We start from the raw sequence: 27,158 nt of genomic DNA on the forward strand, positions 1-27,158 counted from the left end.
GTCAATATGTGTCAAAATGAAGGTTGCTTGTGCAAACTTAAATTGTTCTCCTTTGTCTGTACGCTTTATAACATGGTCTTTTCTGTAGCCAACCGCATCTCATTTTTCCTGTGCCCTGTTCAGTACAAAGGGTGGACAGTGCAGGACTCAAGAGCAACTCTTCACTTTCTCCTCATTTGCTCTGTAGCCTTAGGCAGGCTCAAGCAGTCTACCAGATTCAAGCATTCAAAGCCCGCTTCAAAAACAAAATGACTAATGTCCTCAGAGATTTTTCAGTACTTCCTGTCACTGCTCACACTCTGTGTGCTTCAAAACTACTCATTTGTATTTTCAGTACTCCTGGAGAATTATCCACTTTTTATGGAGATGGAGTTTAAGAATACAGAGGCTGGGATGCAATGTGTTCACTAGCTTAGGTTGCCTAAATGCCCAGGAGCTATCACCCACCACTTTGTAACTGCAAGATGAATTTGTCCATGACTTCATGTGAAGTTTGGTCCTTCTGCATATCAATCCCCAAAATCTCAAATTAGACATCCTGAGGAAGATTCTCAGGAAAGTGATCTGAGTGGTTTGCTATACCATGTAGTTTTCAAATGTCCTTTGCCCCAGACAGAGCTACTTAGTTTTAATCTCACTCTTCAAGTCTTTGAGTTCTTGGTTTTGACATTCTCACCACACCACTGAGTTCTTGCCTTACATCCCATCTGGTGCATAACCCCCTTTTTATGCTGCATGTGAGCTAAGCTTTACTCGTGTTCTTCAACCACCATACACCCTTGCCAGACGTGCCTGGTCCCAGTCTCCTTCCCTGCCTTTGGAGTTAACTGTGGTTTGCAGTGCCAGGGGGACAGGACACTCTCCAGCTCAGCCACAGGAAAACAACCAGAAAGAATAAGTAGTCAGGTTGTGGGCATATCCTTCAATCCCTGAGAAACAGTTTTATCCAAATCCTTTTTCAAAAACTAATGAAGGTTTGTAAAGCAGAAACATTGCAACCCAAGCAATAGGTAAGAAAATGCTAGGAAACTGAAAATTAGCTTATTTCCAGTAAGAATACAGCAAGCCTAACAACATAACCTACATTTTATATATTTTCTAGATCACTAGAATATGATGACAATGAGAAAGGAAAACTAAAACTCCTTAGACCAGCTTTGACATTGTGCAGTACAAAGAGAACACAAATATAATTGATAGACCTGCTTGGGGACCATCAGTCAATTTACGCAATTGGTCTAACACATTCCTAAACCTGAACTTAACACCAAAAGACTTGCTGAATCGTTATGAAGGGAAAGCACTTCAGCATAGCAATTAAATTAATTGACTCAAAAAAAAAAAAAAAGAAGAAAGGAAAAAAAAAAAGAAAAACAGCTTAGACTGGTGTCTGAGCCCTCCTTCTTTCTGCTATAAGCAGCCTGCTCATGAAAGATATTTCCCATAGGAATTAAGTTTTGTTGTGCTCTCAGCTTGATAGAGCTACCGCTACTCCTTGAAATACATGATTGATTCTTTACACGACTGTTAAGTGCCTTCACTTTCCTTGGACTGATGCCTGTGGGAGGAAGGGAGTATTTTGCTGCGGAGAGCTGATTGCCTGTTTGATTCTAGTGGCTTGCAGACAATAGCACTGAGGATTCATCCATTCCTCCTGTTCTTGGGAACCTGGAGAGGATTTTTTTTTTCGTAATTCATTCATTTTATGTACTCCAGTTGGGGGCTTTGCAAATGGGCCTGTCTCCGGGTCATTGATGTGGCTCCTGCTGGGACATCAGCATCTCCAAACCTGACCTCGTGCTTTGTGCTCAGAGCAGAGGAGCCCCCTCGCTCCTCCCGCCCGCACTGGGGATGGGGACCCGGTGTGCTGGCGTGGGCTGCAGCTTCCTCTCTGAATATATTGATTCTTCCTCCTGCTGCTCATTTGCTTTCAAGGCTCTTGCTTTGTGTGCTCAGGCTTTTGCATTCGGCTTCTGCTGGGTTTCTAGCGGTTGGTCTGTTATCAGTCAGCTCCTGCAGTGATCCCACCAGATAGCCAGCACAACACTGAAGCACACAGCGTAGCAAAGTCCACCTTATCTCCAGTTAAGCCCATAGCTTTCTCTTTGGATCTCTGATCATAGCTGCCGGCACTGCTGCTTGGCATAATTGTTTACAAAGACATGTCAACTGAATTGCCTGCTGCTCCTAGCATCCCCCTGCGATTGGGGAGGAAAACCCAGCAGCCAGCTTGGCTCCCCCTCCTGCTCAGCCCTCCTGGTTTGAGGGGCTGAAGTCCCTGGAGAGGCTGTTCTTGTGGTGCCCCAACCTGAGATCTTTCTGACCACCACCAGAAGTATTACTCCAGAGGGTGTGTGCGCAGTACTCATCTGCAGTCATGTGCCCACTAACTGGTTCTCTTGTGAAACGTTGCTCATGAGCTCTTCATAAATCAGATTACTTTATGCAGCCATTCCTAATGCTTCATCACAGGATCTGGATGGAAAACCTGCATGTGTGCATTTGTACTAGCATCCTGAGTCATGTGTTTATTTTTCTCATGGCTAAGTAGGGATGTTGGATTAAGACCAGTTCCAGCCACGGGAGATAGTTTTATGAGTAATGATCACTTGGAATTTTTAATGTATCTCCTCTAGAACCTTAAAACTTACAACGAAAAATAACTGCTGAACAGGGTAATTATTAGTTCTCACTGGGATCCTGAACTCAAATAATGGACTTTGTACTTTCTACCATCTTCTCTTTTAGGCACTAGCTGCTAAAGGGATTGACTCAATGTCACTTAGCTCATTGGAAATGTCACCTTTAGCATCCAAAAATGCCAAGGAAAGAAGAAATAGGCGAAAGAAAAAGAAATCTTCAGGGGAAGAGTATGGGGAAGACCAGAGGAATCCCAAGTGTGAATATGATGATGGTCAGAGGAGAATGGTAAGCCATGCTCTGAAACATCACTTATTTCTCACTGCACTTCATTGGATAGGTCAAGCTCTGAATATGCATTTAAAGCTGAAACTTCCAGCCGGAAAGAAGAATCGATATTTAATGTCATGACTGACCTGCAGATAGTCTGTGTTAGAACTGTGGAAGGAAACATATTAGTGCTTTATTTTCAAAATGAATTAAAAATGCTCATTAAGCATTCTTATGAACCTATTTTGTTTCAATGTTTTTACTTTTTTTTTTTTTTTTTGCTTCAAGATTACCCACAGTCTGATTTATTTTTTTACTCTAATTTCATTCATCTGATTATATCTATCCTATATCTACTAAAGCTAAAATATTCTTAGAAGAAACCTGCAAATCTTAAAAAGAAAAGAGAGGAGGAGAAAAGGAGGAAACTTGTCTCTGAGGGTATTTTTAATGATATATAAAGACAATATTAACATTTTTGTATTCCTTTGCTAGTTGCCTTCAAGTCAAAACTTTGTGGCACTTGTTTCTATTGTATGTTGCAGGAACAAAAATAGTGAGACAGTTGTTAAATAGGGTTTTATATAAATGTTACTGACATGCATGAATATGAATCTGCACATGCTATATGTACCAAATGATGGTAAATAGCTTCAGATAATTTGTCTGTGCTTGACTATGGGCACAGTTAAAATCAGGTTTTTGTTGTTGTTGTTGTTTTTTAATAGCCATGTAATAGGCTAAGTCTTTTTATATTTTGGTGTTAGTGAATTTAGGCATACTTGGCAACCATAAAATGCTGATAGAAAACACGTAAGTGATTTAAGTAAATGTGACCATTTAATGACTCCCTAGCTCACAAAATTTACACAGAGCTGGATTTCTGGAAACAACATGCCTCTTTTTTATCTTATAGTTTTTGTTTTCATCTCATTGGTTGAGTGGGTTGTGTCAGAAATTATACCCTTGTTAAAGCTAGAATTGCTCCCTAGCTTCATTCTGGATGGGTTTCAAGGCACCACATTCTAAACTGATCATGGTCTGGAGCTGTGTATTGCCAGTGTGTTCCTTAAATTAATATTTCTTGTTTTCACTTTTCGCCCCTGGATGTCATATGCATGAGAAACATGAGAGACACATTTCAAAGCTTATAGTAAATCTTCTCTGCAAGGCAGTGTCTGGCATGGTTAGAGGGAGTACGGCTGAGTCATCATTCAGATGCAATCTGAGCAGCTGGAAGTGTGTTGCCATCAGAAATCAGTCTCAATGACTGTGTCATGGAAACCCAGGCATGGATTTTTTTATTTTTTTTTTTACCAGTTAAAGTTTGGTAGCAATCCAAATGGGTTGTTTTTAGTTAGAAGGGGCCTGGTTTTTGTTTGCTTACTTGTACCAATGTCGGAAAATAGCATCGTTACATAATTCAGTGATATGAGCTACAGTGCAAAATGAAATCAGGCTCATTTGGGTTGGCTGGCTAGTGGGTAGTGTGGAAACCTGACCTCTCTTCATACATACTTGGTTCATGAAAAAGTTCTGAAGAAGCTGAAAATTCTGTGCAGGTCATAAAATCAAAAGTATGTTCTGCCTAAATGCTCTTATTCCATTAATTTCCTCCTCACAGATATGAGGGAAGGGGATAGACTTGAATTCCTTATGCATTTTCTGAACATCCTTTTCACTTTGTGGGGGTTTAGGTGTGTTTAGTGCTTGCCTACGTCTTGCTGATGCTCTGCCAGAGCTGCAATCTCACTAGCAGACGTCAAAGTGGATCATCAAGGGTGATATTTAGGTGTTAAGGAAACTTCTGTACTCTAGGTTACCTACCCCTCAAAGCAGTTATGTGCATTGGAATAATCATTCTACAAACTAATAAACCATATCCCTCTTCTTGCTCTTCTGTTTTGTTTTTTTTTTTTAATTATTTTTATTTTTCCTTTATCACCTTCTTCCGTCGTATTCTGCTTCTTCTTCTTCCCTCTTCTTCTCATTTCTCCCCACAGTTCATTTCCTGCCCTATTTCTTTATCTCTTGTTCTCCCTCCGCAACGTTCCTTCCCCAGCTGTTACGAAGATGTGTGATAATGCAGTAAACTGGAGCTGGATCCCCTTCCCTGCTCCTGTCTTCCACTCCTTGTGCTGCCTTCCCAGGTCCTTTGGCACTTATCAGATGGGGAGGGAGTAGAAGCAAAGGAAGTATCATGCTACTGGGCAAATGCCACCTTGACCCTTCCTATTTCAGTACATCTTTAACTGTCAAGTATTAGACAAATACCTAATGGCTAGGAATGATTATTCAGCCTCTTAACTTTGCTAAGGTTGAATACATGTAATTAAATCTTTCTCTGAAGGACTTGATTTTAAATGGAACTTAGTGCTCTCCCCAGACCTTCCTCGCTCCTGAAAACATGTTGCAAAATGTTATTTCTCTTTCCCCTTTTTCCTTTCCGGGGGTTTCTAGACTCTCCTTGGCATTAGTTATGGTCCCAATGCAAACTTGGTGAAGCGCAGAACCAGCCACGGAAGCATATTCAGTTTCCGACTCCGTGGCAGAGACACTGGCTCCGAAACAGATTTTGCCGATGATGAGATCAGCACTGCTGGGGAAAATGAAAGCCACCGGGGCTCTCTCTTAATTCCAAGATCTGGGAGGCGTCCGAGCGTGCAAAGTCAAGTGAGCCATAGTTCTCACCCTACTACTCCCAACTACACCCAGACGGGCAAAAGGAACAGCTCAGTGGATTGCAATGGTGTGGTTTCCCTGATAGGAGGAGGCACCGGGGCACTCAACCCAGACCCTACTTCTCCTGCAGGGTTACTGCTTCCCCCAGTTATAATGGAAAAACCTGGGACAGGCGATCTGGTGAGTACTTTATGACTTTTGTATGTGATTCACGCTCTTGTTTCCTTCTGAATGTTGTTGGAGTTTGCTGTAATTTATTTACACCATATGCAGTCTGCAGTGAGAAACCCAAACCCACCATCTTAGGCAGGGTGGGAAGGCAACGGGCTAGCTCCCATACCGACGTGTGCCCACTGCAGCGTAAGGTCACAGCTTCTGGTGAGACTTATTCTTCAGAACCAGCTGGAGGCAAATACCTAAATCTTGGGTTTAATATGAATTTTCTTTTCTTGTAGGGACATTTTTTAAGTTCATTCCTTTTGCCAATTGAATATCTGATTTCTTTCTGTTTGCATCTAACCTGTGGTCTTTTGTATAGCTGCTTGTGGAGGGCTGTTCTTTCAGTCCAGGGGTAGTTCCCAGAAGGGCTGACTAAGCATTGAGTTCCAGTAATGCAGAGGATAGACAAGCAGATCATCAGCAGATTTCAAGCCTTTTGCAGATTTCCAGGATCTTTGTTGAGAAGCACCACGGTTACAAAATACTTCATAAGGCTGGAATTAAAACTATTAAGACTGATAGCGTTAAGATCTAAGCACAAATTCCTAAGCACATAGAAAAACATGCGATGCTATTTTGGAAATAGCTTCTTCACAGGCAGGTCAAAGTGGACAGGTTGAAATATGACTGATGTGGTGGGAATTTATTTCATTTAATGTGGATACCTACATTGGAGTTCTTCACTCAATAGCTTTAAAGCAATGCAAATCTAGTCACTACCATCGATGTAGACAAGATTTGTTTCATCTCAGAGATCTAAAATGTATCAGAATAATCTTTGTCCCTGAAAGTGCTTTTTTTTTTTTTTTTTTTTTTTTTTCCCGACAAAAACAACTCCGTATAACATGGGTCTTAAGTTAGGTGAAATGAAATCCATCCAGAGTAACCATGTGCCAAAAAATGGGTTAAATTGAGAGGGAGGAAAGCAGATGATATTCTAACATGTATTAGGCAAGGTATTTCTTGAAAAGAAAGGCAATTGAGATGGATCCCAGCCATGGTGTCAGATTATCAGTAAATTGAGAAGTAGCTTTTTTCTCTAGAGCCAGGCACCTTCTTCCCTTTCAAGCACTGGTCTGATTTTTATTTTTTTTTCCTCACCTATCCAGGCACTCCCTGTGGCCCTGCAAATAGGCTCTCACACTGCAAATGGGAGGAGAGGCCAGCATGGGAAGCTGGGTAGGGTGAGAATTACCTGCTTTGTTGGTGATTTTGAGGCTGTCCCTGCTTTTTCAGAAGTTCACACTTTCAATCATTTAAGGACTTTGGTATTCCCATTTGCACTCTCCACAGACAAGGAAGGCCAGTCTCTAGACTGCAGAGCAGCAGATACAGATGGTGGATTTTGTTTGAACATAGCTTGGCACGTAATAAGCTGCAGGTTAAAGAAACCATGGAAGGAGGAGTCTGTGTATCTACTACTAAAAAAAAAAAAAAAAGGTAGAAAGGCTTCTGTAGATGAGCAGTGGGTTTCCCCTCTGTAAGGCAAGCAGCTCTGTGGGCTGCTGAGGCTCTCCTGGCTGTCAGACAGCTTAACAAACCATGACTCAACCTTTTACGGCAAATATTGGTATTTTACAGGATCGGGCCCTGAGGTGACAGGGAGGCTTTGAGCTCTGCTGGCGTTTCTTTTCCTTTGCCAGTTTACTGCCTTTTGAAAATGGATGTTGAAAATGAAATGGCCTGGGTGGGTGAGCTCACTTGGCAGTTCCCTGGTCGTCTAGGAAATAGCACCCAGGCACTATAGTAACAGATGCTCCCTCAGTGATGCAATGTGAAGGATGTTGTGTCTCCTGCAAAACAGGTCTGGTATCTAATCTAGCCAGAAAATGTGAGCTGGACTTAAAAGCTAATTGGCAAGAAGCCCATTGCTGTACAGATGCATTTGCTACAGGAGCCGTAAGCGCTGCACACAAACGTGCAGCTCTGTCCGTGGGGCGCAGGCAGAAGGAAAGATCAAATCCAAAGCCTCAGCATGTTCAGAGATAAATTAACACTATCTGGGGCTCTGTGTTGGATTATTTTGCCATTTTCTTGTTAAACTCTTGAAGTTAATTTTGTTCTTTCTTAGCAGTTTTGGCTTCTTTTTATATTCTCTTGGGGGAGGCAGAAGAAAAATGTTACAGGGTGAAGTTGAAGTTACCTTATTAACCCCATCAACTTCTGTTGTTTGTTTTATGAAAGTGTAAGCCCATGGTGAAAAGGACTCACCTGCGCTATACCTGCTCTGTCTTCCCTGAACAAAAGAGCCACAAAGAGCCAGTCCTTTCTCTGAAAAGGCATCTCCTCTCTGTAGTCCCTAAATACAGCTAGTGAAATAGGAGAAGATTCAAGTAATCTCAGTGTTTGGTCCATCAGTCATGTTGGCTAGGGTAGTCTGAGTGGTGAGCAACTTGCTGCTTGTGTTGGACATGGTCTGTGCAGAATGGCATCCATCCAGACCACCTTCTGCACCAAAGCTGCACCAAGTCACCAGGGACTTCAATGCACAAGAAATGTCCCTCAGGAGGAGGGACAGATGTTGTGTTTTTTTCTGCAGGGAACCCATTTGTCTCTGCACACTGTGCTACAGCTGGTGATATTTCCATGACACATAAGAGCACCTGTGAGGCTAAAGAAGGAGCAACAGAGTTTTTGGGGAGCGTCTCTTGCTGGCACCAAGGGTTACACTGCAATTTTCAAGCTAGAAAGCCTGCTGAGGTAATACAAAGAGCAAAGGAGTGTGATATCAAAGTGTGATCTGCAGACACCCTCCAAAGAGCTCTGGGCCAGGCAATCTTTGCGTGGTTATGAAGAGCAACAGGTGCTCAATTCAGAGGTGTGCAGGGTCCCAGGAAACCCACACCAAGTCCAAGTCACCCTCCTGGAGATCACCACACATCCCTGTCCCTCAGAGAACTGAGTCAGGGCTGCTTCTTTTTTCCCATCAGCTTTCTTCAAACAGTGTAGCTTCTGATTTCAGCAGACGTAACCCAGTGTAAATAGGCTGCAAGCTGGATGTGGTGACTCCATTTAGAGTCTCCCCCCCCCCACCCTTTTTTTTTGCTTGCTCTGAGACTGAGAGGTTTGAAAATGATTCCTTCTTTACTACTCATAGTGATTGCTGGGCTGGGGGTTTGGACTTTTCCTCATTCTTAGACAAAATCCATGTAAGCAACTTCAGGGCACAAGCTAAAGTTTCCATTTGTCCACATAGTATTTATTTGCAGTTATGTATTGCTCTGTTGTGTCTTGGTGTTTCTCAGCTATTTAATAGATTAGAATAACATCTCCCTTCACAAGATACTGATCCTTTTGAACAGAATTGGATTAAGTTAATGAGCTGTCATCTAGAGCTCAGTTTATCCATGGGATCTGATGGGGATGAGTAAAGTACCTGTGGTTCTCAAGTTTTTTTTGAAGGTTAAAAAATACGCATGACACCATCCTCTCTTGCCTGCTAAAGCCAAGTGGAGCCATTCCAAAAGCTTTGCAGGGAAATCACATGTTTTTTAGTTTAGCCCAACTTTCCAAATCGTTTGGAGATTCAAAGGGGCAGAGAAATGGACACAAGACTAGAAGAGGCAGCTGGAAGAGGACAGCTGGCTGTCAGCAGTGGTCCCCAGTGCTTCTTTCCCTCTGGGTCACATCCTCACCCCTCAGCCCAGGAGCAGAGCAGGGCCATCCGTGATGTGGCTCTGGGATGGGCAGCAAGGGGAAGGTTGGGGCTACCTGTGATCTCCCAGCCTTTGCTGAATCAGTCACACTTTTTCTTCCCTAGGAAAATAGAAATATCAGGTATTGCTTGCTTGACAGGAGAAACTACTGGGGTGTGAGCCCTTAGAAAGGGAAAGCTGTTTAATGAGGTGCCAAACTAAGGGTTTAGGAGACAGAATCTGTTCTCTTTAGAAAGAATTTTTTGTTGTTGTTTTGTGTTTTTGTTTTGTTTTGTTTTGATATAAAAAGAAGAGGCCTTGTTTTTTGTTCTCTCTAAGCAGAAAACCGGTTTGCTGACCACATTGTTTTAAGGTTTTTTGTTTGACCTTACAGCTGCCCCAAGGTAAAATTTCTTTTTTTCCTCTTCTTGCTTTGCCAAAGGACTGGTGAAAAGGCAAAGTGTTAGCAGTTTTGTGTTCAGACAAAGGTCGACATAATAAGTCATGCAAACATTGCCACCAAGAAGTCATATGGATGGAAGCAAGCTAGCCCTCTGCTGTGGCCGCACAGAGAGCTGTCATCGTGGCTCAAGTTTCTGTTCACTTCAAATTTTTTCCTTAGCACATCCCAAACCAGGCCATACCTGCAGTAAATCATTCAGATTTGACACAGATACTGCAAGCTGTTCCATTTTATAGTGCATCTCTTTAAATAATCGAGTATCCGCAAAATTAAATGCCTTCTTTTTAAGGCTGAGCGCTATTATGGTCACCTTCAATCTCATTAAATATTTCTGCTAGTGCCTTTCTGGGTCCATTGTTCATGGTGTGCCCTGTCCACCTCTTTTTATGCTTGAAAAGATTTTTACTGTACAAGGAAAATTAAAGCTGTCCCAGTTCCCAAATGTAGTCTTTAAAATGCTGCCACATATAAGCCCGTCTTCGCACAGCAGTTTTGACACAGCTCAGTACAGTGGGCACTCAGAATAAAATAATTCTGCAGTGTTATGCATCCTCATTTACATGTAAATTACTGAATAGTATATTTGTCCCTATAGAATTGAGCTAATCCAAAGGAGAAACATTTCCAGTCAATCAAGGAGCAACACAAATAATCTCATCTTGCTAGAGGTGCCTGTATTTAACTCCATTGTGGTTTCTCATCTGGATGCTGTGGAGGCTCCCTGCATAACTCTAGAGACTGTTGTTATTTTTGCTTAATTTTTATACACATATAAGTACAATGAACTATTGTGCTTGAGTATAGTCTCTGTGTGATGATGATAGCTTTTATGCTGCAGTGCTTGTCCAGTTCCTGGAACTGCTTTCTATCGCAGACTGCAAAAACTGCCAGTTCCTTGTGCAACTATTATCTATCTCTGTTCTAAAATAAATAATAAAAACCCCTCATGGATCTATTCATTACAAAGAACACAAGCTCGTAAACTTCCCCAAGGTACTTCAGTAATTTTAAGGAATTCATCTGGAAACTTTATTCTCTGGAAAAGATACTTTATGCTAAATCAAAAGCCACCCACGCAAAAGATTAACAGCTATATTTTGAAAGAGACCACGTCCTTCTGGAAGACCCTGGGAGCATTCCTACGCCCCTGCATCACCTGCCCAGGCGTTGTGTGCTGCGAGCAGGGAGCAATGGGCTCTGCAGATGGATGAGGTTCAACCTAGGCTCTTCACTTAACCTGTTTTCTCTGAATCCTGCAATAGGGAGAATGAATTTGAATGTTTTCCCTAAAACTTCTTACTTTCAGAGTGAATCTTCTTTGCGTTGCATTTGTGAATAACAGGTGGCTTTCAGGTAAAGGCCACCAGCCTATAGCTTCTTTAAAAGCACTTCTGCATGCATCACTAGGAAAATAATATCCTTTTTGACAGACAGAAAACCAGCACTTCTGGGGACGAGGTTGTATAAAGAAATTCTATTGATATGTGAGAAACTATGGGATGGGATGATGATACAGCTTAAAACGAGTTATATCATCCAGAGGAATTTGAGAATTTCTTGTGCTTCCTTTTACAGACAGAGGGAAATGGCAGAAGGGTTGCTTTTTCATTGGGCTTTTTTGTTGCTTTTCTTACTTTTGACTATTATTATTATTATTATTGTTATTATTGCTCTACTTAAAAATATGTTTCCCTTGCAACTTTTCCTTTTCTTGGTATTTCATTTCACTCCTATGTATTTGCTTTGTACTCCAAGCGGGTGTGAAAGGTTATGCAATTTGGTAAATGCTGTCTTCATTAATAAAATATTTGTTGCTTCTTTGTTTGTTATTGGACATTTTTGAGGTGAAGGGAATCGAGTGAACTAATGCATCTGAAACATCGTTCCTGGTTTCCCCAGCTCCTAAGCCAAGCATAGAGTGATTTCTTGTTCTGCACTGCACAAGTGAAAGTCTTTTTGAATAGGCTCTGATTGCCCATCTCCTTTTGATACAACTGCATCAGTAATTCAGTGGACAATGATCCAATTGTTTTAACAAAAGAGAACATTTTGAGGAGAAAAAAAAAAAAAAAAAGCAGTTTTGAAGCATTAGTGCTTTTCTGACTTAGCTAATGTTTTAAGTGATTGCTTTAAGTCCTTACTCTTCTCTGGTCTTGCAGTCATTGGTATTTTTATCTTCAGTACTTCAAAGTGAGCTGGGACCAGTGTCCTGATGATTATTTTCAGCATCAACCAGTGGCCAAGTAGCCTTGTCCTTTGCAGCCACCTGACAAAGGGATCTCCCCTGCCCTGAAGAAGTCACACTCCAGAAAGACAGCTCGTAGAGCTTCAGCGCTCCTTCATCCCCATTGTCACAAAATTGCCCATCTTGAAGAACAGTTTTGATAGAGAAGTGGCCCAGAAGATGGATCCCGAAACCCTCTGGTTGCGTGGCCCGGCGACAGGCAGCAGAGCTGTCTCGGTTGGCATCCTGGGCACTGCTTGGGGCATTTGGGGCCATTTATGATCCAAGGGATCTGAGAAGATCCAGAAGATTGAATCAAATTCCTGTAGCTCATTTGGCTACAGAGGGGCAAAAGCAGTTCCTCTGACGTCTGTATAAACCAGGGGTTTTCATCCTCTTAGGGATTTCTCCCTTCACATTTCCCTGAGCTATGTTCTGGGAGCCATTGGGACCTTTCTATCTACAGCGCATCTCTTTTGCCTACACAGTGTCTCACAGATCCTTGGAGGAGCAGGACAAGGCTGTTAAAACATTTATTTTGAGAACTATCCTTACTCGGATGTGCATGTGGGGAGGAACAGAGTTGAACATGGCTTTCCCAGATCCTTACAGTACAAACACCATCTTTCCTTCTTCCTCTGGGAGAGCTGGAGGAGTAAAGCAAGCAGGATTTGTCTCTGTATGATGTGGGGGATCGTAATAATAAAAGTCTTAACATCTTGCTGCTGTGAGCTGACGATATAAAGTATTAAATACAGTGTGTCTGCAGTTATGCTGTGCTTCTGGTTGACTTCAGAAACCCAAGTCTTCAAAAAGCATACAGCTAATGTAAAATGAAATGTTAAATAAAGCAAGCTTGGGAGTTCTATTTCTCTTCTGGTATTTGAGTTGTTCTTTCTTTTTTTTTTGGCTTTTCCTTGAAAACAGGAGACCAATAGAGTTTATTTTTGTTTGCTTGTTTGTATTTTTTTCTGTTTCCCTTCCAAAAGAGAAAAAGGAAACTGAGATTCTCCTGTAATTATGGAGCTTCAGAATCCGTGACACCAAAGATCACCAGAATGCCAATATGTTCCTCAGATTTGGCAGTGTTTCAGAGCATGAAAAAACACGTGTTGGGGAGTAATTTGGCTTGGTATGATATCAGAGGCCTGTAATGGAGCTGTTACCAATGCTTCTTTTTCCTTTTCTAGCAGTATAATTTAACAGTTAACACATTTCAGAAATAATGGTATAATTAATGTAATTAAGCAGGGCTTCGTTCATTAGCAAAGGGTGTGGTAAAGCAGCACTGCTGTTTCTCTGGTGTCAGAAGTGCCCCTTTATTTTTACCTGCATCTTTCACCTGTTTACACAAAGGTGAAGACCAGGGCAAAGTTTTTAAAATTGCTCTATGTACCATTTTCAAAAGCAGTACTCCAGCAGCACATTGTCTAATTGGGAAATTGGTAAGCTTTGGACTTCTTAGAAAAAAAAAAAAGCTTAGACAATTTCAAAAAATGCTACCCCATATTTGCCTTGCATTCTTCCCCTGTTATCACTCAGCTGACCCAATGTGTTCATTTCAACAGACCTCTCCCTCAGACGAGGCAAGCAAGAAGCAGCTTTTAATGCCCCACCGCCCATCGGTGGACCACTCAGATGAACCCTTTCAGAGGCAGAGGGCAGTGAGCGCAGTCAGCATTATCACTAGTGCCCTGGAAGGTAAGATGTGCCTTTAGTTTCCCAGCTGAAAGCCAAGTCAACATTGATTGACAGGAAGTAGCATGAAAAACACTAATGTGTTTCTTTTGCACTCTTTTTGTTTTGCAAGACAGTATTACAGAGTTATTATGACCCTTATAATAAAGGTCATTCCTTAACAGAAGGCAGTATGTCTTACCTATAGACTTGTAAAAATCCTGACAAAGTGCTGGCTGTACAATCAAAGTTGGGTCTGGGAGCTTTTTGTGCCCCTATGGACTTTGATGTACAGAGGGCTGATGGGTAGTAGAGCACGAGACTGTGTATACATTTATCACAGAATGGTTTGGGTCGGCAGGGACACCAAAGCCCACCCAGTGCCACCCCCTGCCATTGGCAGGGCCCCCTCCCAGCAGCCCAGGCTGCCCCCAGCCCCATCCAGCCTGGCCTTGGGCACTGCCAGGGATGGGGCAGCCACAGCTCCTCTGGGCAGCCTGGGGCAGGGCCTCACCTCCCTCTGAGTGAAGAATTTCTTCCTAATGTCTAATCTAAATATACCCTGTGTTTGGAGGCTGGAAAGAGAGATCTATCTCTTGGGAACAATTCAGCCTCCCAGAGATCTCACAGCAATGCAGGTGTGCATGTAGGGTATCAACCATTATTTTGAAAGTTTGCTAGAAGGCACCTAACGCTGCAGCTCTGTTGTCCAATGGGTGAAAATGCAGAGAGAACGCATTCTGGCTTAAGAGAGGAGGCTGCTTATAAACTGATTGAAATAATAGGGTTGGCTGAAGTTTTCCTGTTATTAGCTCAGGTTCTAATTATATAGACTAAAATCATTATACAGCATTCCATGCCCATAAAGGAATCAGAAAAGGAATGCATTAGGCAATTCTACTAATCATGATCATTCAGACATTAACTGTCTTGTTTGGCTTTTCTTTTTCACCGTTTAACACAAATTATACTTACAAAGCCATTTCTCTTCTTTTGTGCTCAAATAAAATGAACATATAAATGTTCTATTTTAACTAATACTTTAAAAGCACCTTTAAAAAGCACATTGGAGCTATAGTACCATTTTCAAACTGAGTTATGCAGTCCCCTGATTTTAGAAGAAATCAGATGCTTAATGCCTTTTTGGATTAGACATTAAGAACAGAAATCCTATTGATAACCAATGATACACCAGCTCTTAAGACCTTAAATCAGCTCTAAATATCAGATTGAAGCTCTTTTATCTCTTAAACTCTTTAAAAGATATTACTTAAGATACTTGTAAAATGAGAACTGGAAATGAATTCTTCTTAGCCACTTGAACTTTCCAACCTGGAACACAGAGTACAAGTCTGATTCTATGTGTAATACTAGGTCTTGCATGTCTGGAGTGAGTCTTCCTTTTCTCTTGGGACACTTTTGAAAGGTTCCTACTTTCAGAATAGGCCACTGTCTGCTAAGTGCTATCAACTGGCAAAAAAACCAACAAAAAACACAAAGTGTGTAATCTGCCAGCCTGTTAGGACAGAAATAATTTTATCCTGAAATAAAAAGAAAGAAGTTTGGGGTAATTCAAGGGCCTTCCTCTAAGTTGTGAGTCATTTTAAGTGTTTCCTTGTCATATAACTCAGCATGCACTGACTGTTATTTTACTGCTTGTGACTTAGAGCTTGAGGAATCACACCAGAAATGTCCTCCGTGCTGGAACCACTTTGCCGTTAAATTTCTCATTTGGGATTGCTGCCCGCTTTGGCTTTTAATCAAGAAATTTGTCAAGTTTGTGGTAATGGACCCATTTACTGACCTCACCATCACCCTCTGCATTGTGCTGAACACACTCTTCATGGCCTTGGAGCACTATAAGATGACGAAGGAGTTTGACCACATGCTTTACATAGGCAATTTGGTAAGTGAATGCAAAGGTGAAATACTGTCTGAGGAGAGTGTTTGCTGCTTTCTAAAGTTTTGGCTTAGGCCTTGGGAAGACCCACTTTTAACATGCTGTCAGCATTGCTTTGCCTATGTCATATCAAGGGCACACAGTCATGTCTTCTGGGGGTGAGGAGAATCAAAGGAAGGACTAGAACCTATTTTCATTAAACTATCACGTTGTAATATTATTGGTAACCACAAAAGCCATGTTTCTGGTCTGTTTACAGGTTTCTCATTTGTATCAGTTTAAGGATATGAGATGAGAAAAAGGTTAATGAGGTTTATTTGTGATTTCTGTAAAAGTAATGCTAGGGAAGCAGCTCTTGGTGACTAATAGTCACTTCTAAGTTAAAAATGCTATGGAAAAACAAGACAAGATCATAGAAGGAAAAGTCGTTTGGTTAGATATGTATGTAGGAAGGTGCCTAAGGTACATCTGCTGTGTCCCCCTGCCTTGTGCAGCTGTGTGTGATAGGAGCTGTGCAAAACCCAGGGCAGAGGGGACACACAGCAAAGCTCTCTGAGCAGTGCTCCGAGGGGAAACTCCTAATGTGCAGGCTGAAGCAGCTGGGGAGAGCTGCAAGGTAAGCAGAGACTGCTCTTCTCCAAGGAAAAGCAGAGTGACAGATCCACAGCCAAGCTGCAGGGACAGCAGAAAAGCCTTTCCAGAGGCGATGTGGTACAATTTGTTAACCCAGGGGGGGCACTGAAATGCTGCAATCACTACACAAGCAGAGCTTTTTCTTTAATTGTCTTCCTCTGAGTTTGAGATTAAAAGCTACCATGCTTTACAGCTTTAAAACTTAGTGTTTAAAAATCATTTTAATTTTAGAAAAAAATAGTATTGGAAAAGGCATAGGCTATTTAGCTATGATTTGGTTGAATTACCCCTAAAGTCTAGTGGTAGAAGCAGAGATTTACACTAGGACCAGAAGAAAGTCTGGAGTACCTAGGAAGGTGTACCCTGCTAAATATGTATTCAAGAAGCTCACAGCAGAGATAAGAAAAACCCTTTATTTCTATTAAAAAAAAAAAAAAAAAAAAGGCTTTGCTCCCTCAAGGAGCACTTTGCCCAACTTGGGATATTTAGAGCGTAGGAGTCTCTGTCTGAGCTGGTTGCCTTTAAAGTCAATGGAGGGAAATGGACAATTTTAAGGCACAATTAATCTGATGTTTTTAAGACATTTGCTTTTGGATAAGGTGAACTGTGCCCTGAAGGCCACCGACTGCAGTGGCCATTGACTATAGTGGGAGTATGCAGAGACACTGCAGATGTCATGTCTGCACTGAGATGTATCCTACACTGGCAGGTTTAGGTGGGTAGTAGCAATAATCAGACTTTTTGTACCAGCTCTAGAATATGTGGTACAGAACCTGTTAGTGGTGGGTTTCTTTTTTTTTTTTTTTGTGTGTGTGTGTGTGTGTTTGTTGTTTTTTTTTTTTTTTTTTTTTTTTTTCCACTACTCATTATTCTTAGCTCTAGACCAAGCAGGTTGAGGTTCTCCTAGGCTGTGGGACCTGTCTCTAGTTTTTCAGCTGCTGTGTCCTCCCTCTGCTAGGCGTAAACATGGATCTCCTTTCCTTGCTCCAAACCCGCATTCTTCCCCTCGGTGGTAAGCAGTGAATAAGGGTAGCTTGGAAAATCACCCCTCAGGACTGCACCCAGCTTCACTTTTCAGCCAGTCCTCGTGTGGGGATGTTGCTCAACAATTTGTGGCCTTTTCAGATGACTTCTCAGATGATGAAAAAAGCACCTTTGGACCCAGCATCATCCCTCAGAGCAGGTGGCAATGCTGCCATATCCCCCCTCTGGCTTGTTAATGTGCCTTGCTCTGCTTTTAGCAGATGAGTTGCTCTCTTTGCCAGACCACAGGCAGTGAAACCCCAGCCCCTGGCAGCCCTCCTGCCCGCATGGCTCCTGCAGACCTGAGCGGGGCTGCGCCAGCTGCCAATGAGGCTGGTGGAAATGGAGACGATGAGAAGAGGACAGGGGAAAATTGCAAAAGAAATTTTGTGAAGTGTTGCCCCCCAAACATGCATCTCCCCCTGAGTTTCTCAGCACTGCTTAGAGCTAATTTTGATTTGTGTTATGGTGTAAAATAAGCAAATCAGCATGATTTTTTATTTATTTATTTTATTAATTTTTTTTTAGTAGGCAGTTGGCCCCAGGCTGAGATGCCAGGATGGGGTCAGGGAGAGGCTTCCCCTTGGCAGATTTTACTAAACCCCTGAATAACAGGAATGGTTTTGAGTAGAGCAGGTCAGAGGAAGGTAATTCCATTTTGCAGAGGATTTCACAAAGTCATTTGTAATGAGAATTGAGTGATTTTTTTGCAATTCCCCATGAAAGGGAGGGCAGCCCCGGCTCCAGGGCAGGCTGCCAGGTGCCTGCTTCCCCTAAGCCACTGACTGCCAGAGCCTCCCGTGCCCCAGCGCCAAGCGCCTGTGCTCCTGCCATCCCATCCACCCCTCACTGAGCAATTACATGAGCATTAGGTGGACTAAGATACCGAAAAGGGCAGATCTTTGGCATTTTTTCCTCGAAATAAGTGTTTCTGAAAGAAATTAGAGTGGAATATGAATTTGCTGTCTCCAAGAGTAATTCTTCGTCTGGCTGCCAGGAGCTGGAGACCTGCTTTGATAGCACCATCTCCATCGTGCAGTTGTGTGGCACCTGCTGCCTTCAAGCTCCTTTAGCTCATCACTGACAGGAACCAACATCTTAAAATCCCATCACAAGGCCTCACAAGCACATGGACATCTTCTCATCTTCCTGTGCAGTGCCACCGCAGAAGAAATAGGTAGACAGAGCAAGGTTTTCCCAGTTTTTGTTTTCCTTTAGAAACTGAGATGCTATTACCCAATATTAGAACCCAAGTGGCTGAAATGATAGTTAAAAGAGGTTGTTTTCTTAAAGACAACATTCTCCAAATCGGCAGTGGCATATTTATAACCATAACCAGGGGGATGTTGAGGTGCTCTTTTTCTTTCCAGCCTTTATTGCACTCAGCATCCAGCCTCTTGTATGAGCACAATAGCTGGTTACCAGGTGCTGGCAATTTGATGACCACCGTTGGAAATTCGTCGCTGGTGCACGTACGCGACTCTTGATGCCTTCAGGAAGGCTCAGACATTTTCCTATCTTACTGTGACATTTCCCTCTCAGAAGGCTATTGATTAAAATGATTCAGGCAAAGAAAGCGATCCTCCTGAGTCATTTCCCAGCAAGATGGTTGCATAATGTAGGCAGCATGGTGTTGTGGGTTTCGAGGCAGTCCCCTGGATACAATTTCATAGCTGTCCAGTTTGGGCTTGTTTGCTGTCCTTAGGGAAACTGGGGTGTTCTGGTGGGAATCTCTGGTATCTCTAGCCACTGTGACTCAGAGATTGTTGGTTAGTTAGAAATCAGAGACAGGCTGTTTCGTTAGGTTCTTGGTATGAGGCATCAATAGGATGACAGTCCAAGGTATTATTTTCCTGATAAGGAGAAGGTATTTTGCTTAAGGAGTTGTGTGAAATAGCTGCTTGGAAGAACTCATCAATTCAATCCTGAAATATTGCAGAGTAGAAGTCAAACCTTCAAATGCAGGCTATGATCCTTTATTTTTATTCCCTAATACCTTAATTATATATCCTTAACTTTTCCCTTCCACACCGCATGGAGTTTCTTAGTCTTGTTGCATAGAGCTGATCACTTGTGTTGGGATAGCTCTTCAGACACTCAGCTTATAGGGTGGAAAACATTACTCCTTGAGTGTAGGTTACTGATATGTCAGCTCTGGGGTCCCCCTTTTTCTGACCTACACAGTGCATTGATATTGGCTGTTTTATGGAAAACCATATGCTTTGATATATAAGTGGAACCGAGCGCTTTTCAGAATGTAAAGCTCTGTGTAAATTGTGCTGGGACTGGGAATGGAAATAAAACAGTATGTGTACAACTTGCTGCCCACATTTTCTCATTTTAAGCTGACTGTCAGGTGTTTAAATGGGTGCTTAAGGAGGGCATATGAGAGGACAAGATCTGATTCTCTTGGATGCTTTGCAGAAATCTGTTAAAACTTAATTTACTGTCAGCAGCCTTCCCTTCTCCACTCCCTCTGCCTCATAGGTAATATTTATATGTTGTTTTAAAGAAAAATGTTCCAATTAAAAGCTCTACCATATGACATTTGAACCGGGTCATAAATAAGCAATGTCTTCTCAAGATGCTGTGAAAAGAAAACTGCTGTGACTATTTGTAAAAAAATAAATAAAAAATACAAGGGCTCAAATTAGGGTTTCTAATCGCCTTCACTGCCAGCAATAACCTCAGAATGGCTGGATGCTCTTGCTGTCCTGGTATTAATAATAACAATATAAAAAGGGATAATACAGCCAGTACATGGCAGCCCAAATACCCCTTTAACACTCCCACTCCATTCATTCAGGTTTCTCCACTGAAATAAATAGATTTAACCTTTATAAAAGGCACCTTTACACTTTCTTTTTTACCACTGAGACTCTGCAGACGACAGAAGGCGATGGAAATGTCCATCCCTATCAAGAGCTTGAACCCAGACGTCGTTGTGTGCTTACAGCGCTATAAAACATCATGGTGAAAAGACCGGACAAAGCCAGCGCTGTAACAGTGATAAAAAATCATCTGTGAAAAATGAAGTATTCGCTTGTAAAATGTTTTTGGCTTTCTGCTGTGTTCACCTCTATCTGTGGAGAGTCTGTAAGAAAGGAGGGATGCTTAGAAGGCTGTTTTCACTTTGTATTTTCTTTCTGCAGGTCTTCACTGGGATTTTTACGGCAGAAATGATCTTCAAAGTAATTGCCCTTGACCCTTACTACTATTTTCAGCAGGGCTGGAACATTTTTGACAGCATAATTGTTATACTGAGCCTGATGGAACTTGGTTTATCCAGCATGGGAAACCTGTCTGTTTTACGCTCCTTTCGACTGGTACGGTCTTATTCTGTTTTTACCCCTCTCCTTGCATTAAGTGTAAACTCTGACATGAACACAACGTATTTTCTTAAAAATGCATCCACCGATAAAGACTTTAATTGCTGCAAACCGGTGAACGGTACGTGACACTAATTATAGACTGCGGGATAAATGGAATTGTTCCAGATTTACATCAGGGTAAATGAGAACATAATTTGATTCCTTCTAGCTGTGCCAGGTACTTGTAGCACACTTAAAATGTTTGAGATCCAATTTGTAATAAAAATCTGCCATTTTATACCTGTACACCTGTTAGCACAATCAGCAGATAATTGATAGCCCACAAAATGCAAGAGCTAGTAACATGTCGTTTTGGAAGTTGTTATTCCAAAATTATGTTATAAACATGCCACCATTCTTTTAAATGTTGTCAAAAGAAAATGTCTTTGAATTATTCACGGAGTGATTTTTTTTTTTCTAGAACTGATCAGCATAACACAGCATCTGTCTTTCACGGAACTCCTTAGCTGTCAGCTCTTTTGTTATGCATGGGATAGTGGCATTCGATTAATGAGAGACTGTCGGCATATTGGAACAGAAAAGTAGTTTCCTTGCCAGCCTGACATTTGTGTTGCACTTCATGTACCAGGATGTCCATGCTAATCATTCTGGCCATGATATGGCTTCATAACTTGAAAGACCAGGAAAATAAGCCCTTATGGCTACATTTAGCGGAAGACTTTTCTTTTTCCTTTCCAAAATTCTGTGCACTGCTCAAAAATGCAAATTTTTTTTGCTGCTGCTGCTGCTGGGTCCTGAGAGTCTCCTGTCAATTTATGAGCAATGCCTCTTCAATGGTGTTGAAATTAAACCTTTAGTTGAAAACACAGTGCAAGGACTAGGAACCATTTACATCCTTAAAATAGGTCTTAAGTGGGACGTGGGTTGTGCCCAGACTGCGGGATCCTCGGCACAGAGGTGATTTTCACCCTGGGAGCTAACAGCTAACAGCATTAGGCTGAGGCTTGCTCTGAAATACAGAGGAATTGCTTCTCCCTTTGCAGGATCAAACCCTAGTCCCCTTCCCCTGAGACGTCTGTCAGGCTGTTTAATTTGAGGTGGAAAAGCAACATAAAACAAAATATTGATACCTGAGACTTCCTCCTTCCATCCCCTCCGCACCGTGATATCAGGGAGCTGAGCCTCTAAAAGCACGTCTGCCTAACAAGGCAAGAGTACAGCCCCTGAATGCTTAATTCTCATCCAAGAAGCACAACTGATATTTTATTGATAGACATAGTGAGGCTAACGGGAAGTGTGGCTAAAATCCCCTTGTACTGTGGCATTTAACGTGTTTCACATGTTTTAACCACTTTAATAATTCATCAGCTGAAGTGTCTGTTGCTTCTGTGAACTGACACTGTTGTTTATGTTTTGTTCACAGCTGCGAGTCTTCAAATTGGCAAAGTCCTGGCCGACCTTAAATACGCTCATTAAAATCATCGGGAATTCAGTGGGTGCCCTCGGGAACCTCACCCTTGTGCTGGCAATCATCGTCTTTATTTTTGCCGTGGTAGGAATGCAGCTTTTTGGGAAAAGTTACATGGACAATGTTAAGAAGATAAGCACTACTGGCAATTTGCCACGGTGGCACATGAATGATTTCTTCCATTCGTTCCTCATTATCTTCCGAATCCTGTGCGGGGAGTGGATCGAGACCATGTGGGACTGCATGGAAGTGGCTGGGCAGCCTCTGTGCCTTCTCGTCTTCTTGTTGGTCATGGTGATAGGAAACCTCGTGGTGAGTTGTCCAGATGGTTTCTTCTCCCTTTCCTGCTGGGTGTGTGCAAACGGCCACCTTTTTATCCAGAAAATGCAAACCTCATGTTGTTCTGAGGCTTTAATTTGCTGAATCAAGGTCTCACCCAGAGACACCTGCTTACATCCTAAGTACAAAATTGGGAGCGTTGCATTGCTAATTAGGAATGGAGACTTATGTTGTTGCAGAAGAACAGGTAATGTGTTAGTAGAAAAAAGGCACATAGGCTTGTTATAATGATTTAATTCCTTAAGGCACTCATGGGACTTAAGAGATTCCAGATCTCTTTTCAGGAGTGAATATCACCTTAACTGTCATGAAGATATTTTTATTTCTATTCAGTTTTGGTCCAGAACTGATGAACCTTACAGCTAGCACAGTGTCTGAGTGGAGTTCCAAATGTGTTTAGCCTGCATGTTCTAGGAAGCTGAAGGTTATGTTTACAGTAAAGTCACTTGCTCGCTTGCTTTTTTAATAGAGTATCCCATAAGCATGGCTTACATAAGCTCTGAACCTATTAAGGCTGAATTGTATTTCCCTGTTGACATCTTATGGAGCGCTTTGCTGGCTTGCAGTCATTGTGGAAATGTTTCGCCCGTTCAGCTTACAGAGCATCTTTGACATTGTGGCTCTAATGGGCTTACTGTTTATGTAGTGAGTTGTTTAATAGTAGATGCAGCTATAAAAATGTTGGGTTTTGCTACCGATTGCTTTTAGTGGTTGTTTTGCTTTTAAGTACCCAGTGTTTTTGTTCTCAGCTCCTGGGATAGAAAAGTTCCTGAAGGGGCTTATTTAAAAAACAAAGAGCATAATTTTTGTGTTTATATGAAATTTTAATAATTAGATTTTCACTGAAAATATTATTTGCAAGGGGAAACTACAGTTTCTAGCTTTTATTTTATTTTATATAAGTCAAAAGATTAAGTTATGATTACTCAAAGTGGCAGAATATTTTTTTTTCACTGACTTCAACTTTCTGCATGTTTTTCATGTGTAATTAGAGGATTTGGGGCCAATTATGACTTTCTGCATTTTTAGTGGAGTTTAGCCTAAATTCAGATATTTGATCTCCCCTTACAATTAGTCAATGGATTCTGCATATGATGATGAAACCTGAAAATAATTCTGGAGAAAATATCATTTGAAATATTAGTGGATTACTCGGTGAACTTGCAACATCTGATTCCCTTAGATATTAAAATTCATGAGATTGCGTAGGGATTGTTAAATATGAAATCCGATTCAGAGGAGATTGCAATAACATTATCTGCATATATTTAAATTCCCATGCTCAAAAAAGACAGTCTCAGATGTAAAACTAGATACTGAAAAACTCTGTCAGCATGGATAATCTGAAGTTACTGGTCAGCTGAAAGCAAAAATGCTAGCTTTATACTTTTCAGCCAGCAGTTCTGTAAGCATGCGGCAAAGACTGGTGAATAGGAGTGATTATAGGAATAGGAGTAAAGCTCTCAGGGTGGAAAACAAAACAAAATAAAAAGATCCATAGGTCTGATAGGACCAGGCAAATAGGAAAAGAACAACAGAATCTGAATCATGAGACTGATCCAGTGCCAACCACATTACATGGAGATTTCATGATGTTAATTAGCAGGTAGAAAGAAGGTCTCCCCTGACACCATCAAGTCTTGGTTTCCTCAGTGAGAGTGGATTGAATTCACAAACTCATGTATTTGCTGAAGAGCATCAGACAAAAGTTCAGGTAGTCAAAAAGCACTACTAACTCTTTAAAATAAGAAGACTTCAGCTCTAAATTTTTACATATAACTCTGGTGTGTTCTGTGCCACACTTTCTCTTTTAACTTGCTGAGTTCCTTGTTCTTCCTCTGAGTTTGAAGAGGCAGTTCTGAGATGAACGCTATTAGGTTGTATCTCATTATGACCTCTAACTCTTTCTTAGTCTCTGCAGGCATGGAGGAAATCCTACAGCATTTTCCCGTGTTCCACACTCATATCAATTGAATACTTCTATTTGTAGCATATGCCCTTACTTCTGGTAGTGTCTGTGGATGCTCTGTCCAATGCAAATCTATGCGTTTCAGACCTGCTCTTTAACGTCTCTAAGCTCCTTATTTATTTATTTATTTAATTAATTAATTATTTCCTGCAAACTGGGATGGGAAGAGTTACGAGCATTGTGATTCTGTGATAAGCTCAGTGGTTTGGTCTGCAGATCTTACTGAGCCTCACTAACAGAAATTCAAAGGAATGGTGGAAGAAAAGCATGGAAAACTAGTAAGTGCCCTGGGCAACTTCATGTTATAATGCAGTTAAACTGCTGAAAGGAATTTTATTAAGTCTTTGGCTGGAATTCATATATCCCCAAAATGTCTTGGACCATGGTAGCGCTACATGCAACAATGTATGATGATGGTAAGCTGATATTTGAATCATCCTTAAAGAATTTAACTTTACAGAATAGTTGGAAAATTACATGCTGTGTAACTAGCTAGCACAGTAATACTGCTGCTATCATCAGAAGGCATTCTTAGAGCCACCGAAGTGGCTTTGGAAGGTAAAACCAAACCAGGGGAATGATAAAATAGTCTCTCTCTCATGTATAAGAGCTTTTGAAATTGCTAACTGAATAATTATGCTTAGTGTTAAGTTTTATAAAGACTAAACATATTTCCTGTGTACTTTTATGTTACTGAGGTTAATAAGGAAAATAACTGAGACAAGAATTATTAAGAAGATGTAGGGGAGTTTGGGTAGTGAGGCAGCCCTTGCTGCCCTTGCTCTGTGGGGTCAGCCAATGTGACACCAGCCACTTCTCAGGGGACACCTGCATGCAATGGCTGGGGACTACTACTGCACTAATGACGTGCATGAATAAAACTGACACTCCAATCACAGAAGGAACAACCTTCCAACCTCTCTGCGTGCTCCTGACGTACATTGGCCAAGCCACCCTTTCATTCTTCTCCCTTCTGCCTGGATGAAGCCAGCTCCTACCCACATGCCACCACTTAAATCTGTGCCCATCTGCCTGGGGTCATAAGTATGCCAGGACGTATAGTCCGTAACAAGGGAAGATCTTCAGGGTTTTACTAGAATTAAAGTTGAAACAGAAGACTTAAAGTGCCCTTTTAGGATCAGCCCTAGGCTTTTTTTTTTTTTTGTCCAATAATGATGCTATTCACCCAGAAAAATATTGATGACATTTTCTTAGAACACACAGTTAGAAAGCATCACCAGTTTCTAGCGTACCCAGCTATCCTACAGGAAGGATTACATAACTGCTAGCATTGAATTAATGTATGATGCATGAAATTATGAAAAACAAAGTGGAAGGTCATGCACTCAGCCCTATTTAAGAATTTATGTTATGATCAAGTAGCTTATCAACAGGAACTGTTTGAGGGGATAATAAAAACATACGTATCTGAGATAACTGCGTGGACTACCTTCGTAGCCGGACCTGGTCAATGGAGTCCATGAAGTCATAAATTAAATCTTAACCAAAAAGACACCTAAAATACGTCAGATTAAATAGACCCTAAAAGTACCTATTTCTGTCCCTGAAATCTTGGGAAGCTAACTCAGCTGTAGACACCCACATGTACTTACCACTCTGCTTGACTGAGCCAACAACATAGTGCACCTGTTAGAGAGGTAAATGTGATTCTAATATGTGTCAGGAAAGGTAATTACAGAGGAAAAAGGAGAGTATCAGTGCTGTTTTGCAGTGCTCTGCAGCACTGGGCATGCAATGTATTCCCTTAATGACTGATGCTCAAGACAGATTAAGTCAAACTGGGAAAAGCACAGGAATATTAAGTTGATGAGGGTAATGCAGAACTAGGCAGGGGTGAGAGTGATTTAAGATACAGGACAGAGCTCATCCCAAAACAGAGGAGGATAAATCACCAATAGGTGCCTGTAGAAAAGCAGATGATATTGTCTAGCAGGACTTCCCAGCAGCCTGCAAGATGGGACTTGTTTCTGAAGGAAACAACACAAGTAGCCTGTCAGCAGGGGAGTTGACTTGATGACCCAAGAAGACCTTCCAGTCCTGTTTTCCCATGAGAATTCAAGTGCCTGCCAGCGGAGCTGCTCAGCATGATTTGGATGAGATTTGAAGTGGCCTGCTTTAGTTAAACCCGATAGAAGCTTGTCTCTAAAAAATTTGGATGCCCTGGAGCCTGTCCTTTTATACCACTTCCACATCTTTGGAAGCCTTAATGGATATTTCTTCTGTTTTAACAAGGCCCATGACTGTGATACATTGAAACTTGGAAATGTCACGTTCCTGGAAAATAGCAGTTTTTCCTTCCCTGCGTTCTTTTACTACAAGTCAGTGTAGGATTGTTCCCTGAAGAGATGTTCTGAGAAAGTGCTGCTAAACCTCCACCAGGTTAAAATCTGTGGAATCCCAAACTGAGAAGATGCCAAAAAAACTGAGTAGGTCTCTTTTACCACCATTTCAATCTTTAACAACCAAAGTTTGCTGGTAAAATGGCATATCACCAAAGCAATTCTGACAGTCAGGTCTCTGCAGCAAGGCAAGAGAGAAAGAAATCTAGCTACAGAAAACATGAGCAAATTGTAATTGCTTACAATTTCCACTTCAGCATGTCTTTCCACAACAGTTTCCCTTCCTGCTACTGAGAGATTGTCCTGAGCACCACCAATGCAACC

General features: G+C 41.6%; 1 protein-coding gene across 9 annotated transcripts in view; it reads left to right on the plus strand.

The window, feature by feature from the left end:
* Positions 1-27,158, plus strand: part of LOC137852076 (sodium channel protein type 5 subunit alpha-like) — a 206,768-nt gene that overhangs the window by 93,040 nt on the left and 86,570 nt on the right. For 8 of the 9 annotated variants that reach the window (XM_068673366.1, XM_068673369.1, XM_068673364.1 and 5 more), the window contains exons 11-16: positions 2,749-2,928; positions 5,371-5,772; positions 13,702-13,834; positions 15,478-15,716; positions 20,519-20,692; positions 22,122-22,478. In XM_068673366.1, coding sequence (XP_068529467.1) covers positions 2,749-2,928; positions 5,371-5,772; positions 13,702-13,834; positions 15,478-15,716; positions 20,519-20,692; positions 22,122-22,478 — 1,485 coding nt within the window. The remainder of the gene's footprint in view (positions 1-2,748; positions 2,929-5,370; positions 5,773-13,701; positions 13,835-15,477; positions 15,717-20,518; positions 20,693-22,121; positions 22,479-27,158) is intronic. The other variant, XM_068673373.1, reaches the window with a different exon arrangement.

This window comes from Anas acuta, chromosome 2 (assembly GCF_963932015.1).
Source record: "Anas acuta chromosome 2, bAnaAcu1.1, whole genome shotgun sequence".
Taxonomy (NCBI): Eukaryota; Metazoa; Chordata; class Aves; order Anseriformes; family Anatidae; genus Anas; species Anas acuta.